This window comes from Carettochelys insculpta, chromosome 18, assembly GCF_033958435.1.
Source record: "Carettochelys insculpta isolate YL-2023 chromosome 18, ASM3395843v1, whole genome shotgun sequence".
Classification (NCBI taxonomy): domain Eukaryota; kingdom Metazoa; phylum Chordata; order Testudines; family Carettochelyidae; genus Carettochelys; species Carettochelys insculpta.
The window spans coordinates 11033447-11053831 of record NC_134154.1 but is presented as its reverse complement, the minus strand read 5'-3'; the positions used below and the strand labels follow the sequence as shown (position 1 = coordinate 11053831).

Genomic DNA, 20385 nt, shown 5'->3' with positions numbered 1-20385 from the left:
ACCTTCCCTCCTCTCCTTTTTAAGAAAAATAAAAATAAAAAAAATAAAAAAATCTATTTTAAAAAACAAATTTATTCTGTGAATTAATACAACTATAATGAGCACACATTAGTACATGACTGTACTACTGTTCAAACCAGAAGAATCTCAGAGCAAAGTTCTATTTATCCGGCATCTGTCAATGACTATATACCTCAACAGTTTTATCATACCTGGAATCTCTTTCTGGCTCTGCCACAGACTGCGTGTATAACCTTGGGCTAGTCCTTTAATCTTCCTGTGCTTATTGTCCACATCTTTAGAACTGGGCTACTACTACCTTATCTCACATGGAATGTATAACCCTTAATTCATTACCCAAAAAAGGACTCTATCCTCAGAAGGACAGAAGTGAAACCTTTTGTTATATGATTTCCAAGAAGAATTTTTTTGTAAGAGCAACTGCTGCTCACTCAGCAATAAAGCTGCTTTCTGGATACTGCATTTGTGGGTAGTAAGAAAGAAAGGGCATAACTAATTTTAACAGCTCACTTTCCAGGGCTTGTGTGTGCTACAAATAAAGTGAATTATGTGCTGCTGTTCCTGTTGTAAGTAGTGACATATCAAGGGTCAAATTCTGAAAGCAATGGCAAAATTGAATTCAATGGAATAAGGATTTATACTAACCAAGCAGCCGTTTAAAACAATAAAAGAGAGAGGGCCTGGAGGATGACAAAGAGCTGCCTCCTGCAATGAAGACTGAAGCTATGCCTACATCACATTGTATGTCTGTATAAATTATGTTGCTTAGGAGTATGAATAAGCCACCTCCCTTAGCAATTTAAGTTACACCAACATAAGCATTGCTATGGAAAGTGCTGTCAGTGGGAGAGCTTCTCCTGTTGACAAGCTACCACTGTTTGCACAGGCTGGAGTAATTAAATCAATAGAAGAGTGTTCGCTCACCAGTTTAGAACACCTGCACTACCAGTGCTACCGCAGTGTTGGAGCAAACCCTCTGGTGTAGCCACAGCCCCACATTTGGGGGGCACACTCAACTGTCTCTTCCCAGAGGGTATTCTGGCACACCAAAAGCCCAGTTCCCCAGATACAGCATATGGAGAAGATAGCGTGACAGTCAGGATCCAAATAACTCAAGGGTAAGACAGGAAGTCTGAATCCCAAAGAATAAGCAACTGAATCAACTGTTACTGTATTACTACACAGTATACAATGTTACTGTGCATACAGTTATGTCAAGTAAGATCTTTTATGAAAGCTTATAATATCCTAGACTTGATGGTCACTAGGAGATATAGATGTACATTCATAACTACAACACATCTACATATACACATGATGAGAAAGTTGTAATTATAACTTTATATAGCTCTGTCTCACCATACTGCTGGGAGATCAGAGAGGGAGGACAGGTGCCAAGGACCTGGAATTGTCCAGTCAGGAAAAGACAACAAGTGGACACAAAGTTAATGGGAAAACCTGAAACAATTTGAAACTGAGAAGCAGTTCCAGTCTGACACTGACACTTCCCTGCCCCCAAGGGAAGACAGATTTTGGAGACTCAGGACCAGAAGGAATTGTTGAAGTCACCCTGAACAAAGTAATTAGGCTGGTGGAAGCCAGGGAAGGATTATTCTTTTAGGTTGGCTACTGGTGTCAACAAAACAGTATTGCATTAAGACACCCAAATGTAACTTGGTGGGGGTGAAAGAGCCCATTATTGTTCTGTGTGATCACCTAAAATTTACAGGTGGCTACAATTCAAGAAGTAACATATATTTCAGACTGAGAAACCACTGCCTTTCTGGGGGCAGAGGTGGTGGACATGGTACAGGGTTGTAACAGGAATGACAGCCTTCCAAAATTATCCAAAAGGGAAAGAAAATGGATGGGGATAGACTGCTTCAGTTCCTACCATTAAAATGAAGCATTGTAGAACCTCGACAGTTTACACTAATAGCCAGGAGATGAAATTTTTGTTAATTAACTGGCAGTGAACAGTTGAAAAACAAGGGTACTGCATCAGAGAATGCTGTTTAATTTTTTTATTCATCACAATTGTAAATCTTGTGCAGAAGATTTGGAAAAATTTATTATATGAGACCCTTCACAGTGCTCTGCTATCAAATTTTTGCTAACACTGAGGACAAACTGACTTTAGTGATAACTCTATAGTGTAGGATTAGCAAGTTCCCATTCCCACCAGTTTAATAAATAAGGGGAAAAAAAACAGAAATATGAAAGAAAAAAAGCACATCTTGAGCTAAAACATTTATAGTTCAAGCCTCAATTTCCCTGCATCTTAAAGGTAGTGTGGAAAACATTTTTTTCATTCCCAAAGGACAAAGATCATGCAAATGGTCTTCTAGAAACGAGAATGAGGAAGAACATGAAAGATGGGACTGTTAGGGTGCATCTACACGAGGAACTAAGTACAAAGTTAACTTTGAAGTTAGGCGCTACTTTGAAGTAGCCTTCAGGGAGTTTACACATATTTTCCCCTCACTTTGAAGTTAACTTCAAAGTCCTCACTCCATTCCCAGGAATGGAGTAGCACCCTACTTCAAAGTAGGGTGTGTGTAGATGCTCAGCTTTGAATTCTGTTACTTTGAAGTAAGTTATTTTTGTAGTGTAGACACGGCCATAGTCTCTGAAATAAAAGTGTAAGGGAATTAGCAGCAGTGGCCTTGGATTCACAGTTCATGGGGCAAGAAGGGACCACTGTGATAATGTAGTCTGACCCCCTGTATAGCACAAGCCATAAAACCTTTCAACTTCAAAACTTCAACATTTCAAAACTATTTCTTTCAGCACGAATGGGGAACCTACAGCCTGAATTTGATCTGGCCCTTGGCAAGTCTCCACACAGTAAGATGGAAGCCCAAAGATTTAGGACCCTCGCCTTGAAGCTGGAGTGCTAAGACTGACTCATTCAGTTGCAGGGAAGAGCCCTGAGGCTTGGCACCTCCCTGCCATGGGACAAGGGCACATGCGACCAGTTAGGTGTGAGTGAGGGGTGGGCGGAGGTTTGGTAGAGGGGTTCTCTTTTCATGTGGGAAAAGGTGAGTAATGAGAGAGTCTTCTTTAATTACCCTCACTTTTAAAAAATGTACGCCTTATTTACAGTCTGAACTTACCTAGGTTCAACATCCAACCAATGGATCATACCATACCATTATCTGCTAGACTGGAGAGCCCATTATTAATGATTTTTCTCCATGTGGGTACTTATAGACTGTAACCAAGTCACGCCTTGGCCATCTCTTGGTGAGCTAAACAGACTGAGCTCCCAGAATCTACCATTACAAGGCATGTTTTTTATCCTTTAATCATGCTCCTGGCTCTCCTCTGAACCCTCTCCCATTTATCAACATTCTTCTTGAACTGTGGACACCATAAGTGATTACAATAGTCCAGCAATAACTGCACTAGTGCCAAATAAAGTAGTAAGATGATAAAGAAATCTCAAGCAGGAGTAGAGAAGCTATGCATCCAAGGACCGCACTGGCCCTTGAAGCCATAGCATGACATGGAAGCTCACACAGAGCTGATTATGCACTGTGAGCCACAAATCTTTTTCAGATTCACTGTTCCCCAGGATGGAACCCACACACTGTGTATATAAGGCCTATGTTCTTTGCTCCTAGAGGCACAGATTTACATTGAGTCAGGCTTGCAGTTCGAGAGAACACCATGAAAAAAATCCCAAAATAGCTTTAAAATGTCTCTCAAAGAATACCTGCAAAAATTTCACCATAGTCAATTTGGGGTTAGCTTCTTTCTTTTCTGTAGGGGCTTTGCTAAAAAGTTCTGCTGGATCCACTTTGTCCCAGTTGTTATATTTTCCTGAAAAGGGAAAAAAAGAGTATTACATGACAACCTTAAAAAATTACGGTACAAGAACATGACTTTCAAAGCTTATCATAGCATGCTGACTATAGCATGGCATTCTCTGCGGAAGTTCAGTTTTCATACTCTTCCACACTGGCCTCGAACTCTGATTTATATCAAGCTCAAATCATACTTTAAAAGGATATCAACAAAAAAAAACACATTTTTAAAGGAAATATATTTTGTGACAAATTACTATAACTGAAAGATCAGAGGGAGGAGAAAAAAGTTATTTTTCTCTGTTTCCGCAATTTACTCACTTTGAACATTTTACAGTCCTTTATGCATAGTCAATTTCATTGTTTCTCCTCTATAGTCTGTTGGGTCCCATTAGATTGTTTCTTTTGTTTTCCATATTTCAAAGTCACTGTTGATTGTAATTTTTAGCACTAACGTAGTGCTATACATCTTCAAAACACTGTGCATAATATTTAATCCTCATAACACCTGCGAGGTAGTTAAGTATTATCTTTATTTTACAAACGGAAAAACAGTTGTCAAATGACAATCTCATTGTCACAGAGTCAGTGACAGAGGAAACATTAGAATCTAAGAAGTTCCTAGTTTCGAATCACGTATACCATACACTGTCTTATTCCCTCATGTTTTAGACAATACAATTTAATAATATTTTGCATTTATAAAGTATAAGACTCTCTTCCAAGAATCTCAGTATTTTAGCAAATTTAGTTTCTCATTTCCCATCTACAGATAAAATAATGGAAGCACAGAGAAGGTAAGAGACTTGCCTTAGATCAGGGGTTCTAAACCTTTTTCTTTCTGAGCCAGTTCTGCCACTCCCACCCCCAGTCCTATGAAAACTCCACAGCCCTCCTGTGCCACAACAGCTGGTTTTCTGCATACAAAAGCCAGGGCTGGCACTAAGCTAGCACAGCAATTGCCTGGGGCTCCATGAAACTAAGCTGCTTAGGCTTTGGCTTCAGCCCTGAGTGGCATGATACAAGGCCCTAGCCTTTAGCCCCATGTGGTGGGGCTTTGGCTTTCTGCCTTGAGCCCCAGAAAGTCAAATGCTGGCTCAGCTTGGAAACTTGCTTGGGGCAACTTCAGGGACACAAACTCCTGGTTGAGAACCACCGCCCTAGATCTAAGAATCTGTTGCAGCAACAGTAATGAAACCTAGGGCTTTCAACATTGGCCCCATGTCTTAACCTGAAGGCTATCCTTTGACCCTCCTTTCTCTTACCCAATTTTCACTGGAGCACTGACTCTGATTTTACCGTCACAGTTAATTTTGCACCAGTGCTGTTTTTTAAAAATAGTTGCACTAACAGCTTAAATTCACATAGATAACACAATACCTATGAAATCCAGAGTCATCACATGACCACACACAGATGTCATCTTGAAGTGGGCACTCTGTCCTACGAAAGATCCAGTGTACTCATGCACAGAGCATGCTCCATTCAGACCTTTATGAGAGGACATGTTTCCTGTTACAACAAAAATAATAAATATTAACAGGCATTAAAATATTGCAAGTAATCTTGTTTTGTGGATCATGAAATTGTCTTTCCTCTGTTTCTCCAGATTTCCCTGAAACCCTTTCCCACTCGCTCAACAAGTTAATCTCCTGCCATATCCCATGCCTGGGCTTTTAAAGTAACTTATTATTGTACATTTAGAACACCCTTCCATTTAACATAGCCCAAACTTTCCTCCTCTCATCTTTTAAAAATTCTTTCTGAAAGCTCAATTTGTCCTGTGGATCACTACAAATATAATGAACACTCTCTGCACTATATAGGATCTATACTACGCCAGCTCAAGCCTTTAAGCCAGAAAAACCTCAGAGATAGGAATCCATTATTTATTCAGCATCTCTCTCAACAACAGTTTACATCAGTGTACAATAAACACACTACTGTAAACTGTTTTAACCAGCATTCTATTATCCAGAAATCTCAAATAAGTGGCATTGTAGTTAAGTTTAAATTAAGGATTAAATGGTGAAATAAAGTTTAAGTTAAAGTAAATTTTAGTTATGTTTCATATAAGCACAATACATGTATAGCGAAAGTTAAAATAAACACAGTATACAGCATTGCTTGAGTTAAAGATCAAGCAAATTTTAGTTACATTTCCGTAAGTACAGTATAGTGAAAATAAATACAAACAAATACAGCAAATACAGTATAACTTTACAGCATACAATACTACTCTTGCTGGTAACTAAAGTACTCTACATACATTTTTGTCTGTTCCTTAATATCTAATCTTGTTTTTCGTTGGTATTATGCATTGCTAGGTATACCTCTCTATTATTCACAACATTTGGATATTGGGTCCCAGGGCTGCCAGATATGAGAGATAATGTCTATGATAAGAGATACCAGATAATGTATATTAAATAACAAAAGCAGTCTCCTTTTGTGAATTGCTTTAAATCAAGGTGATTTAAATCACCAAAAAAATCATTGATTTTTAATTAAACTTTCCCACTGGTACTATTCACATCTTTCTTAAATAATGGCAAAATCTGATTACTATAACATGCTAACTTACAGTTCAGTACATTTTACAACATCTAAGACATTTTTTTGTGTAATTTTTTAGATAATTTGATTTTTACTAATTTAGGAAATAGTATATAATTCTCCTTACCTGTGTCAAGTTGCACATGCAGCAGCAGTATATTAGGAATGGTAAGAACTAAATCATTCACACAAACACAACACTACTTATATCTTAGTAAGCTAAATCTTAAATATTACTAAAATGTTTCACATTTGCAATTGCAGCAGTCTCCTGAGTTGCCAGCTGACAGGTGTCCTGAACCTCTTTCTTAAAAAAAATTCAAATTTTACTAGCTCCACAGAACACTAAATGTACAGCATCCTTAAAACTTGTACAACTAGCTCTCCTCTTCTCCACTCCCACTGCCATTTTGATGCAGATCTGATTCCAAGTTACCAAAAAGTTAAGACTGATAGTGCTTAGCAGCAATTAATTTTGGAGTAAACCTAACTGAAAATAGGTATAGGATGGGGCTCCTTTGGGAAAGCTGAGTTATACTGATGTAAAATACAAACTAGATTTACGGCATTACCCTTATGGTCTGTGACCATATTGTCCCAAAACAAGAGGCATCTATTATGTAATATAAAATAAGAAAATGATACTCAGTGGCAACTGGCAACTTTAGACCGTACAAAAAGCTGCAGTAAGAGAAATCTAACTGGATGATAGCTACTAAACCTAGTCAATTAGTTAAACAAGCCATAAAGATTAGCAAAGCTAAACTTTTTATTTTTTTTAAAGCAACATCCAACATGGCAAACAGCTTCGCTATGTCTGCACTAGAGGGTTTTTTCAACAAAGCAGGCGTTTTCTTGACAAAACCCGCGGAGCATCCACACAAAAAATGTGTTCTGTCGATATACTGTATATCGACAGAACATCGTGCTTTTGTCAACAGCCTTCTGCCTCTTTCCCATGAGGCAGAATGCCCTTCTTGACAGAATCTGTCAAAAAAAAAAAAAAGCCCTGTGGATACTCCGGGGGGCCCTCCATAAAAAGACAGAGCTTCCAGGTCACCAGGAAGCCCTGTCTACTGTGCTTGCGGTCGGCCATTCTGTCAAGAGAGGGCCAGGCAGTCCGGCCACACTCTGTCAACAGAGTGCATCACTTTTTCGATCAACTTTTGTGCGTGGATGCACTCTGTCGACAGACTTTTTGTCAGAAGATCTCTTCTGACAGTGACTTGTGCTGACAGACCGCTGTAGTGTAGACATAGCCCTTGGGAATTTACTCGTCAAATCACACTTACACTAAAAGGCATAGAGAGCATCTTGAAGAATGATGCATTGCAATGTTGATCCACATTGTTCTTCAGACATATCCACATCTTCCTCCACACCATTTTCTCCAAATAAGCAGTTTTCTTTATGATGCTTCATTTTGCAGCTAGGCCCTGCATCTCCTTGTACTGGTTACACTTGACAAATTTTCCTTTTTTACTGAGGTAATTAATTTATTCAAAATAGTCCCAGATATGGTCTTTTTTACACTCAGAAGCTAAGACAGTTTTTCTATGGTAAAGTGTGGGGAAATATAGGAAGCTGTGTGCGCTTAATGTCTTCCCTTTTTCTTTCCAGTCCACTCCACTGTTCCTTTCTATGATGCTTCTGTCCTTTCCTATACTTTCTCTATGTTTAAGACAATGTCTTAACTAACTCTGCTGTGGTTAGCTCAGGTCCATCATCACCACTTAAGCACAGAACAAAACCCATCCTGTCCAGCCCATGTCGGGCTTACATTCGTATGCAGCAGAGATTGAAATTGAAAGCCCAGAACTTACAAGAAGCAAGAGCTGGTTATTAGGCTGGGCAGACTAGAGCCATAAACTCATTTTTATGAGACTGCAAGTGTAGGTGTAGCATGTTTGTGGTAAGATTTAGCTGTAATCTATTTTAAATGAGAAATTCAGTATTTTATTAATAGTTTTAATAAAACATTCCCATCTTTTTATCTCCTTGCTTTTTATCCACTCTCACCTTCTGTCACAGAAGCTGCTCCTTTATTTTTTAATTTTATTGTTGACAGAGGGTATGGATAAATAAAATGATAGAACTCTACACCAACCTTTTAAATGCTAAATGTCATCCAGCTTCTTCATGATAAGCAGTCTGCAATTTGCAGCTCAAATTAACATTGGGAGATGACAGCTGTCCAAAGCATCCAAGTTAGCTGGGCAGAATTTTTTTAGATCCCACCCTCCTTGAAGTCTAGTAGCTTTTGTAACATGAAGCGATTAATAAACTGCTTCACTTCCAAGCCAAGGCATACACTTATGTGTTCTAATGAATTTAGTCGCTATAGTTCAAACACATTGTTTCTCAGAAAATGAACCCAAAAAACTGTATAGATTAGTAATCTTTCCGTCTTACCTCTCGAGAGTATCTTGGCTATGGATTGAGCCAGAGAAGGCTTCTCTGCAACCATAAACACCGTCTTCATTTTCAGTTGAGGAACTCGAAGGGCTTCAAGCCTTAATCGTGGGATTTTAGCCTAGCTCTCACTGTGTTATCTTTCCACCTAAAAATAGGGGGTGGGGGAAGACAGCTCAAAATTAAATGAATGCATTGGTGAAAAAATGGCATGCAAAATGGTATATGTGTATGACAAAAATAGAGGTCTTCCTGTCCCTAATCATTTTCAATCACTTTCAAATAGCTATCCCTTTCCTTTGACATCCTGTTTAGGTGCTCCTATGCATACAAGTGGTGTCAGCATTTCCATTACCTGCAGAGGTTTATAGCTTGGCTATAAAAATTTGTTCTAGGATGAAAGCTGCCACAGTTTTCCAACCAGGAACTCCTGAGGGGAGTTTTTCCAGTGAATGGAAAAAACTGAAATTTCCACTTTTGGAAGCCTAGTTTAAAATCCTGTGATTTATTTTTTCCCCACCCATCCAACGCAACTTTCCAGGGTGGATGATCCATAATGGGAACTAGTGTTCTTGCCGTTTTTCCAAATCCAAAGCCAACTAAGTAGCTTTCCCATCCACAGCCCCCATTCTCTTCACCCATGTTATCTATACCACAGCGCGATTCCAGTCATCCTGGCTCCATCTTATCTGAAACAATTCACTTAGCCAGGTCTGCATTAGGAGGTAAAATTGATTTTAGATATGCCAAGCCAGCTGCGAGACTTGAGCAGCTAGAGCAGATGTACCTAAAATCGATTTTTGCCACTGTCCACATAGCAGGAGGTCGATAGGAGAAACTCGAAAGAGGCACCCTGATAGTTCAAATTAGTGCATCCTCATTAGGGGTGCATCTACACTAGCCGGCTACTTCGAAGTAGCTGGCACGACATCGAAATAGTACGCGTCGCATCTACATGTACCGTGCGCTATTTCGATGTTGAAATTGACGCTAGGCGGCGAGACATCAAAATCGCTATTCCTATCCGAAGATGGGAATAGCACCCTACTTCGATGTTCAACGTCGAAGTAGGGTGTGTGTAGATGATCCACGTCCCGCTACGTCGAAATAACGGGGTCCTCCATGGTGGCCATCAGCTGAGGGATTGAGAGACGCTCTGTCCAGCCCCTGCGGGGCTCTATGGTTGCCATGTGCAGCAGCCCTTAGCCCAGGGCTTCTGGCTGCTGCAGCTGGGGGTCCACGCTGTGAGCACAGGGTCTGCAACTGGTTGTCAGCTCTGTGGATCTCGTGCTGTGCAGGCCGAATGTGTCTGGGGGGGGCCCTTTAAGGGAGTGGCTTGGGGCTTTGCTGGCCCCTTATTTCAATGGGGAGCGCCTGCATGTGTGGATGCTCCGCATTTCCTTCCAGGGCGGCTCCTTTTGACGTTGAACGTTGATGGCACCAGCCCTGGAAGATGTGTAGACGATACGCGTCGAAGTAGCCTAATTCGACGTTCTTACGTCGAAATAGGCTACTTCAACGTAGTGTGCTAGTGTAGACGTAGCCTAGGTGTGCTAAATTAGAGCTACCACATTGAACCTTTCAAACAAGAGGACAACCCTGAGAGGGGTTTTATCTGTACCAGTGTCTACCAACTCCCCTCATGTTCACGTGCTACATACAGTGTTACACACTAATGCAACGTGAGTGGGTAGATACCCATACGCTCCTTCTCGGGGTATCCTCTTTTTACAGGCTAACTCTCCGCTGAGTTGAACCCCTGAAGGCCCATCCGTTCGTAAGTGTACACTCGTTCACCGAGCGCGCCCCTCGCGGCCCCCGAAGGCGCCTTTCGCACCTGTGTGACACCGACTCTCAGAGCCGCTGTCGCGGGGGCTTGTGGGCCCGATCCCGCACACGGGAGGCCGCCCAGGGTGCCCGATCTCACCGCAGAAGCGGGCCCTGTCAGGGCCCAGCTGCCCGCTCTCAGGTGCGGACTCCCTGCGTTGGGGGCAGGGCCCCCACGCGGGGCACAGGCTACCGGACCCGCTCCCTCCCTGCCCGGCCTTGTCCCGGAACGAGGCCCGAGGCCCGCTGGCCCCGGGCCCAAAGCCCCTCCCCCCGGTAACGGCCCGCTCACCAGCCCCACAGCCTCCGTGCGCCGCCATTGACCCGAAGTCCACTGCCGGGTCGCAGCGCCGGAAGCCGCCGGCGACGCGCACATCCTGCAGCGGGAGACCGGCAACCCCGCTTCCAGGGGAGAGAGAGCGCGCGCCGCCCTTGCGCTCCGACACAACTACGGCCCGCCCACTTGTTCGCCTCCTGGCCACCCCAGGGAGGTGCTGTCCGCTGATTGGCCCCGCCCCCTTCTCCTAGGAGATGCTGGCCACACATTGGTCCCGCCCTCTTCCCCCCCCGCCCCAACCATGCTGTCCTCTCATTGGCTCCACCTCTTGCCCCCGGGAGATGCTGACCGACCATTGGCACCGCCCTCTTCCCTCAGGGGTATTGTTCCACCCTTGGTTACTTACACACACACGCGCAGCCCGAGGGAGTTACTGCCACCCTTTGGCCCTGCTCCTTGTGATCAGACAGAGCCTGCCCCCCCCCCAGGTCCTGGTCTTTACCCCCAGAGAGGTGCTTCCGCGCTTGGTCCTGCCCCTTCTAGTGGGGAGGTGGTAAGAGCCCAGCATTGCCACGAGTATCACCTGAGGACATGGGTGCGGATATCCTCAGCTCAAGGTTGTGACCTATGGATTCAACTGCAGATACAAATTTTGTATCTGGAATCCTGCAGATCTGCAGGTAACCATTTTGCATCTGCGACTATCTGCATCTGTGGATATGGATGCGGATAATTTTTGCAGACGTGGATGTGGAATTGCTGATACCAGTTTTGTATCTGTGCAAGGCTCTGTGTCGGCCCCCTCAAATGGCTCTGTCTAAAGAGGTTTCTCTCCTATTCCTTCTCATGCTGTCCCACATTGCACCTCCATGGTCCCTTCCTCTCCACTGCCCAGGGTGGGCCTGCACCCCGAGGGGCTGTTGCCGGGCAGATGACGACTCCTGTGGGCCTACACAGCTGCCCTCAGGCGAACCAACCTCCTGGAGCGGCAGCTGCAGGAGGACCAGGAGTGACAGGCATGGGCACGGAAGTGGCGGATGCGGGCCTGGGACCAACTGATGACCCACCTGCAGGCAGTCACCGACACCCAGCGGGACCAGTTGGCCCAGCCACCTGCTCCTGCCATCCCCACTTCCCTCACCATCTGCACTCCTCCCACTGCTGTCATTCCCTCTGACTCTGCCCACCCTATTCCTGCCCCTGCTAGGCATCCTGCCAGCTGTCCTGGACTTAGTGCGGTGGCTGATGGCCAGGGCTGCCCTCCTGGCTCCCCGCACCATGCCAGCCCCCTGTGCCCCTAGGTCTCCCCTGCTCCCCCACACTGAGACTGATCGCACTGAACCTCCCCACCCCCATACTTCCCTGTGCTCCAGGCCCCATCCCAGCCCTGATGGGGACACCAAACCCATGACTGGAGAGACTCCTGCGACCAGCACCACTCAGGGTCCCACTCCCTTGCAGGGTTGCAGCCCCCACCCCTCCTTAGACTGAGTCTCCCCACCCCCATCCAAAGCCCCCACCCCATCCCAAGCTTCCCTCCAAGTTCAGATGCCTCCCACCCGGTCCTTGCACACGGTAAATAATTATTTGTATACATCTTATTTTGTACAGGTTTCTCTGTTTTAAAGTTAACGGTTTATTTGTTCGCATCCTCTGTGTCCCTTGTTATTGGGAAGGGGTCGCGGAGGGGTGAGTGGGTGAAAGGAGGTTTCATCGTCAAGGTGCGGTAGAGCTATGAGCCTGAGGCCCCTGCTGTGGGGTTGCCCTGGGGAGGGTCATTTGGGGCAACAGGAGAAGCTGTCTCTTAGGGCCTCCCAGATCTGCATGCCATCTCTGAGGGCTTGGCAGATGGGACCTGCACCTGGCTGTTTGTATGCATGGCTGCCATCTGCCACCCACCCTGGGAGGAAGGCCTCCGCCTTCCTCCCCACAATGTTGTGGAGGGCACAATAGATGGCCACAACTTGGCAGACGTGCTTTTCCACATCCAGCCAGGTGAGGAGGCTTCTAAACCGTGCCTTCAGATGTCTGAAGGCACACTCCACGTGGTTCTGTGCCTGGCTGAGCCAGGCATTAAAGAGTTCCTGGCTTGGGTCCAGGTGGCCCAGTGTAAGGCCTCATGATCCAGGGCATGAGAGGGTAGGTGGCATTCCCCACCATGCACAATGGCACATCCATGAGCCTGCCCAGCAGGTCATGGCAGGGGACATAGGTGCCCGCCTCCATCCTCCAGCACAGGCTAGAGTTGCAGAACTCAAAAGTGTTGTGTGCCCAGCTTGACCACCCAACGTATACATCAAGGAACCATCCCTGGTGGTTGACCAGGGCCTGCAACATGATGGAGTAGTAACCCTTGTGTTTGATGTACTGGGCTGTACTGTGATCCGGGGCACAGATGGGGATGTGGATCCTGTTGATCACTCTGAAGCAGTTGAGGAACACCAGGGCAATGAAGATGGCATGACTGCATCCAGGTCTGCTAGGTAGACGACCCTCTGGAGCAGGAGTGTGTTGTTGGCCATCACTACCTGCACAGGGAAGAGACCAAAAACACATGAGGGATTAAGGGAGGGAACCCGTGGGCCCCGGTGGGCTCTCCTACCTAACCTCTCATTCCCCCTTCCCTGCCAAGCTCTCTGGGTGCACCCCCCATGGAGTCACCCCTCCAGCATCAGGTCTGTGTGAGGGTGGGACTGTCCCCCTCCCCAACCCCAACCTTTGCACTCCTGACCCTGCTTGTGAAGGGTCCCCTCACACCCTCCTTTTCTCACCCTGTACAGGCCCTGCAGCTCAAGACTGACTTACCTACATCAGGATAGCCCCAATGGTGGACTTCCCCACATGGACCTAGTTCCTGATGGAGCAGTAGCTGTCCAGGTCAGCGAGCTTCCATAGGGCAATGGCAACCCACTTCTCCAGGGGGTTGATGGGCCACATCCCATTGTCCTGTCTGCGGAGGGTGGGGCTGAGCCACATGAAGAGCTCCAGGAAGGTGTCCTTTCTCACATAGAAGTTCTGGAGCCACTGCTGGTCATCTCACTGCCCCATGACCAGCCAATCGCACCAGTCAGAATTGGTGGTGTACCTCCAGACACGCCTGATCACTCCTCAATATCGGTGGCAGGCGTGTCCACCCAGAGGAGGTGAAAGACTGCTGTGATCAGGAGCTTGAGCAACTCGGAGTGGGCTGCTCTCACATCATGGCTATCTGGAAAGGTTGAACTCTCACAGAAATCTTGGGAGCCCTGCAGTAGCTATGCTGTCCCTCAATGAGGCAGGCAAGCTGCAGCATGGGCAGTGAACATGGGTGGGGGGCTTTCCTTTAAGGACATGCCTGGCCAGGGCTCCTGGAAGGGCTTGCCAGCCAAGTGACCCTGTGTGATGAGGTTCCGAGGTCCATTCTGTTGAAAGAGCAGCTGGGCTGTGTGGCTGCTCTCTGTTGATAGAGTGGATTGCTTTTCCAATCTGCTTTTGTGTGTGCATGCACTCTGTTGACAGATGTTTTGTTGGAAGATCTCATCTGACCATAACTTCTGTCCACAGATCGCTGTACTGTAGGCACAGCCTCAGTGTCTCTGACTTGTGAAATGCAAAGGAATAAAAGATGAAGTGTTAAGAAGTACTTTATTTCCTCTCATATAATGAACTAGATTAAAATGGCTATTATCTCAGGAGGTGGAGCTATTGGCAAGATCACGAAGGACTGAATAAATATTTAAATATCTTAATTCAATTTTGATTGCTCTCTTGCAGCTTATTTACAAATGGGGACAGAGTTATAAATATGCCTTTCCAACTGAATTCCTTGTGCGAATTCTGAGCCAGATCCCAGAATTAGTTTGGTTAGATTTCTTCTGGGATGGAGCTAGGAATGGAATACTTTCCCCACACCACAGAGGGGCAGTAGAATCATTCCAGCTCTGCTGTTGAGTTTGAAGGATGCTTATTCTCCCCCAAGGGTATCAGGGGCTTCAGAGTGTTGGTTAATGGATCAGTGTATTTGCATATCAATTTCCACACTCTAGTGTGCCAATCAATGCTGCAGTGGAAGGAACTCATGGAAAGTATAGCCCCCAAATATGCAGATTTTGCAAACCCCTTCTCTAGTATCTCTGTAGACTCCAACCCCAACCCTTGCCCAATGGAACCACATAATTATCACTGCTTATTGGGTCCTCTGTGCCAGGAAGTGCTCAGATACTGTAGTGGTGAGTACAGCAAGCAAACCTAAATGGAACAGAATAGGAAGTAGTGGAGACAGAATTTACCTCTTCATGAATATTCTCTTTAGATATAGAATAAATAAGAACAAATCTCTTTATTTAACTAATGTGGAAGTAAGTTTTGTTGGCTGATCACTGAAGTTACCTATAAAAGAAAAATCAAAGTGAACAAAAAGTTCTTAGTCCTTCGGCTGCTCTGAAGTTGGGACTTGTTAAAGTCAACACATTCTGCTGTTTCAAACTGTGTAGCCCTCAGACATCTGGAGAACATCTGGAATAATCAGGATGCAAGTTAAAACAGTCTTCAGATATGTCAAATATATATTTTCAATTTCCTGTGGTAAAAATCCCCAACACTTTTAATGACCAATTTAACAGAAAAATTGTGACACATCCTGATGAGGAAGTACAGTTGCATCTTTCTAATTTGTGATTGAAAACCCCTGGACCTGGTCTTTGGCCCTGCACCCGGCCCTTTGTGTGTGCAGCTCTGGTGGTGCAAGGAGTTATACAGAAGCTCATCTGGCCACAGGAACCCTGGAGGAATTCTAGTTTATCACAGAGCTGACATTGACACCTTTAAGCCAGCCTTTTCCACCCCAGCATGTATGGTGGATACTGGCAATCCCCTTTGGATTGATGGCAACTGGGTGCAAGTTAGACTAGCTTTGAATTTGCTATACTTTGCAGAGGGGGCCAAAATACCAGATTCAGCAAGCCATGAAAATGGCACGCTGCTGTCTTTCCCCTTTCCTCAGGCAGTATACTGCCCTATGCTCTGCTACACCTGAGAACTGGGCTCCTTGATTTAAAGAACACCTAGTAGTGCTTTAAATCGGGGTGAACAAACTTTATGTAAGGCTCCACTTTTCATCCCTGCATTTAGCAGAGCTCCCAAATCGGTCAAATGTGATCTAAACCGACAGATATTTCAGTTATGGTCATATGAAATTAAAAAAAGCCTTTTGCTTTGTGTGAAAAGTATGTAACATAAAAATCTTATTAATCGGTGTACAAATGTGGATACACATACAGAAAAACAGTGAAATATTTCAACATTTTAAATGAGATGAATGAGCCTAAGACCCAGCAGCCGATTGTGCTGCAGCCTCCTTACAAAATTTCATTCCCTCCTGCTGGGGCCCACACCCCACTTTGGTCAGCCCCTCTATAAATACATGTTCTTTGTACTAAAGAATAGCATTTCTTTCTCTGCCAGCTCAAATGTGTGCTAAAACTGTCTTACACAGTGTACAGAGAATTCCTCCCAGTATAGGGGGATCCTTGACAAATATCAAGATGCCATAGCAATGCAGAGGGGATAAGCCAGGACATCCTTATTTCCTGTTATCCTAGTTTTTGGAATGCCCTGTTGGATCCTTAGGCAGCCCTGGGGCTGCTCTAAGTTGCACTTTTACTACAAGAACTCACATGCATACACCCTCTGAACTGTGCTTAGTGCTCTTCATCTGCAGCTTAGAGCGTGGGGAACAATGTCCAACATTTTAAATAAATAACATTGACTGGTCAATTAAAGTCCTGAGTAGCACCAGATAAGTTAGTTTGTAATGGCCCAAGCACAGTTCTGTCTTATTTCAAGCATGCTCACAAGACACACACATTGACTGTGCATCTAAGGCATACATGTGCAGGAGGTTAAACTACAAAATGATCATGATGGTCCTTTCTGACCTGGAAGTCTGTGAGTCTATGAGTGCAAGATAAATAGTGGTAAAATGTTCTAACAAATCATAGTAAATTGTTGGACCCAAGATCACAATACAGGTTTCTTGATTCTACAGCCAGTCCTAATGTGATAAACAACAGTGCCCTCCAGCAAGTCCCTCCTCTGTCTATCTAGGTACTTATCTAGCTTCTCGTCACTGTGATATGAAGGCCTCAGTTCCTTACTCGCTCTGTCACAACCCTCCTGTGACAACACTGAGCAGACCCAGATGACAAGTTAAACAAAACCCCCATCCTTTTTAGTTTCTTGTATTCACAGTAGTTGCTTTTGTGTCAAGAGGAAATGCTGCCTTGAAACCAGTAATTTGAGCTGACGAGCATTCCTTGATCCCTGTCCTCCACTTCCAGCAAAACGGGGCTAAGGGCAGCAGCTTCTCAGTTCAGGGACCTTATCTATGGATGCCCTCCCCAAGGATACTTTCTGGAGTCCATCAGTGGCTACTTTCAAAACCCACCTTTGATCATCTCAGCCTTGATTTGTTCACTTGATCTTCCTGTCTTGAAGGATGTTTAATTTTTAGCTTTGTCTTTTTGTCTGCAGATCCGTCTGGATTTGGGCCTGGTTTGACTGCCTTTGCTGGTTTGCACATATTATTTGAAACACTGTTTTGGGAGGAACACTTTAGACATCAATCAACAAATAAATAAGCTGTGATACATCATGAAGAGTGATGGAAGAGGTGGCACCACCAGCAACTTCAAATACAATAGTAGATTTGTCTCTTGGCTGTGCCTGGTGAGCTTTTACTCAGGCCCCATTCCAGGAAAGCGGGCAGCACTTTGCACTTGGGAGGCAGAGGGAAAAGGAAGTATAATTATTATATTTTAGTTTGCATTACGGTAGCACCTAGAGGCACCAACCAAGATCAGGGCATCATTGCACCAGATGCAATATAAACACAAGTGACAAACAACTCGTACAAAAGTGCCTTTGCACGGCGTGGGTGCAAATGACCTTGCTGTGCTCCAGAACCCAGATAGCAATTTGGACTGGCCACAGGTCTGTTCCAGTGGTTGCAAACCAGGGGTGCACATTCCTCTGGGGATATGCAGAGGTCTCCTGGGGGCACATCAGCTTATCTAGATACGGTAGTTGCCTAGTTTTACAACAGGCTACTTAAAAAGCACTAGTGAAGTAAGTACAATTTCAAATTTCATATAGACAATGATTTTTTTTTACTGCTCTATCCCAGCAGATGGGAGCCCAGCTAGAGTGCGCAGCCTGTACGATACAGCTGGGCAGCAGCCAGGAGCCTGGCCAGGGCCTGCAACACAGGGTTATGGCAGCCTGAATGGGGAATGTGGCCAGCAGCTTGCAACCTAGCTGGGGCCCACTGCAATGTAGACAGCTGCCTGAGGAGGGCTGGAAACCAGGAGCCTGTCCAGCATGGGCAGCCCAAGAGGGGCTAGTGGCAGCGGGCTAGCAAGCCCTCCATCTGGGGCTGGAAGTGGACCCAGTGCAGGGAGTGATGTCTGTGGACCTGGCAGCTGGGGTTGGGTGCAGAGCTGTATAGGGGAGACAGAACTGATCTTCCCTGCTCCCTCTTTTGGGACCAGTCAGGTCCTGAAGGTGCTGGACCTGGGAGGTCCAACCTGTATTTCTATTCCAAATTATTTGTTTTATTTTCATATGGAAAAATTGAGAAAGTCATCACTTTTTCAGTAATAGAACACGGTGACATTCTTTCATTATTGTGTCTGATTCTGTAAGTAAGTAGTTTTTAAGTGAGATGAAACCTGGGGGATATGCAAGACAAATCAGATTCCTGAAAGGGATGCAGTAATCTGGAAAGGTTGAGAGCTTCTGATCTACGCAATATACAAAACCAGGGGGTTTTCAAACTTTATTGATTTGTGGAACCCTAACCAAATTTGAATGGAAGCATGGCTCCCTTTGGAAAATTTAGACACAGTCTGCTGACTCCCCCAGGAGCCACAGGTTCAAAACTACTGACTGAAGTAAATGAACAGCTCCAGCTATTTTGCTGTACTGCCATATGTCTAGCATAGAACATCCACTAGAGGGCAGTAACACTGCAATATATTTGTTGTCTGAGTTCTGGGGTCTGCTAGCAGGGGACAGGCGGATAGTTGGTTACATCTTGGATTGGGGATCTTGAAAATTCCTGTGGGTTAATGGCCAAAGTGAACAAACTGGGCATAATACTGCACAGACATGGAGATGCATATTCTACAGCACTGTTCTCACATTCTTCACTGCAATGGGGATGGTAGAAAAAGGATAGGCCCAGGACGCTCATGAAAATAAAGGTGCTCAGGTACGCATACCAGAAGACAAAGGAGGCAAATGGATGGTCTGGATGATCACTGCAAACAGGCCATTTTTATGAGCAGCTGCATGGCATTCTAGGGGGAGACTCAACCATTGTCCCAAAGCTGTCCAAGAGACTCTTCAGGCAGCCTTGGACAACAGCAGGGAGGACATGGTTGATGAGGAAGAGAAGGAGGAGGAGAATGGTCATCAGGCAAACAAAGCAAAGCAGCTGATCTCACCAAAAGCCAGGATCTTTTTTTTTAATGTTGGAGCCAATCCCCTCCTCCCAGGACTTATTGCTGCCAGACCCTGATGGTAGGGAGGGCACTTCTGGTGAGCTGTTACTTTTAATCATGCTACAAGTGGGTTAAGGCAAGTGGGTGTGATCTGTGGCAGCCACTCTTCCTACACATTGGGGCTCCCAGGAACAGTTTGTTAAGGTGCCTCCCTTCACATTTCCATAAAGCTCACAATGTATCGCCAATGGTAATTTTCTTGTCTGGGAACAAAGTTCCATCCTACAATCTTTCTGAAGAGACCAGAGGTCCTAAGGATTCAGGCATCATGCATCTTTCATGACCATCTCATGTTGATGTTGGTGAAACAACCCACTAGTACCTGCAACACTATGGAGACGTATCCCTTGTGGTTTATGTACCCTGTGGCAAGCTGGTCAGGTGGCAAGACAGGAATGTGTGTTCCATCTGTTGTCCCACCAAACTTAGGGGACCCCATCGCAGCAAAACCATCCACTATGTCCCAGAGTCACCGTCCTTCGTAGCAGAAGGGCATTCATTTTCTTGGCTGCTTGGATCACAGAAGCCTCCACTGTAGATTTACCAATTATGAATTGATTCCAAACTGACCAGTAGCTGTCTGGTGTTGCAAGTTTCCACAGAACTATTGCTACTCCCTTGTGAGCTATCAGAGTGGGCCTCCTTGTGGTATTGCTGCACTTCGAGGTAAAAGAAAGCAATTTGCAGAGTTCCACACCTTACACGTGTGAAGGTTTTGCAGAAACTACTTATCATTCCATAGCTCCAGAACTATGCAGTCCCACTAGTCTGTGCTCATGCCACAGGACCAGAGCCGGTGTTCTACTGTGTGAATAGGATCTACTGCTGCCAACCTGTGCCGGCTGCTCCACTCCAATGTTTCATACTCATCTTGTCTCTGTGTCACCCTCACATTTTTCCTCACTGTGGTAACTTCTGGCTGGGCTCTGCACATACTGCACCA

At 45.1% G+C, this 20385-nt stretch overlaps 1 protein-coding gene across 3 annotated transcripts in view; it reads right to left on the bottom strand.

Annotated features, from left to right (window-relative positions):
- The window catches only part of TOP3B (DNA topoisomerase III beta), a 30594-nt gene extending 19475 nt beyond the window's left edge, over positions 1–11119 (bottom strand). Inside the window, exons 1-4 of one of the 3 annotated variants that reach the window (XM_075012750.1) lie at positions 10918–11119; positions 8799–8946; positions 5211–5342; positions 3740–3846 (exon numbers count right to left, since the gene is read on the bottom strand). In XM_075012750.1, coding sequence (XP_074868851.1) covers positions 3740–3846; positions 5211–5342; positions 8799–8868 — 309 coding nt within the window. In that variant the 5' untranslated portion in view covers positions 8869–8946; positions 10918–11119. Of the gene's footprint in view, positions 1–3739; positions 3847–4151; positions 4339–5210; positions 5345–8798; positions 8947–10917 lie in introns of those variants that run through there. The other 2 variants (XM_075012748.1, XM_075012749.1) reach the window with 2 other exon arrangements.
- Positions 11120–20385: the final 9266 nt, after the last annotated feature.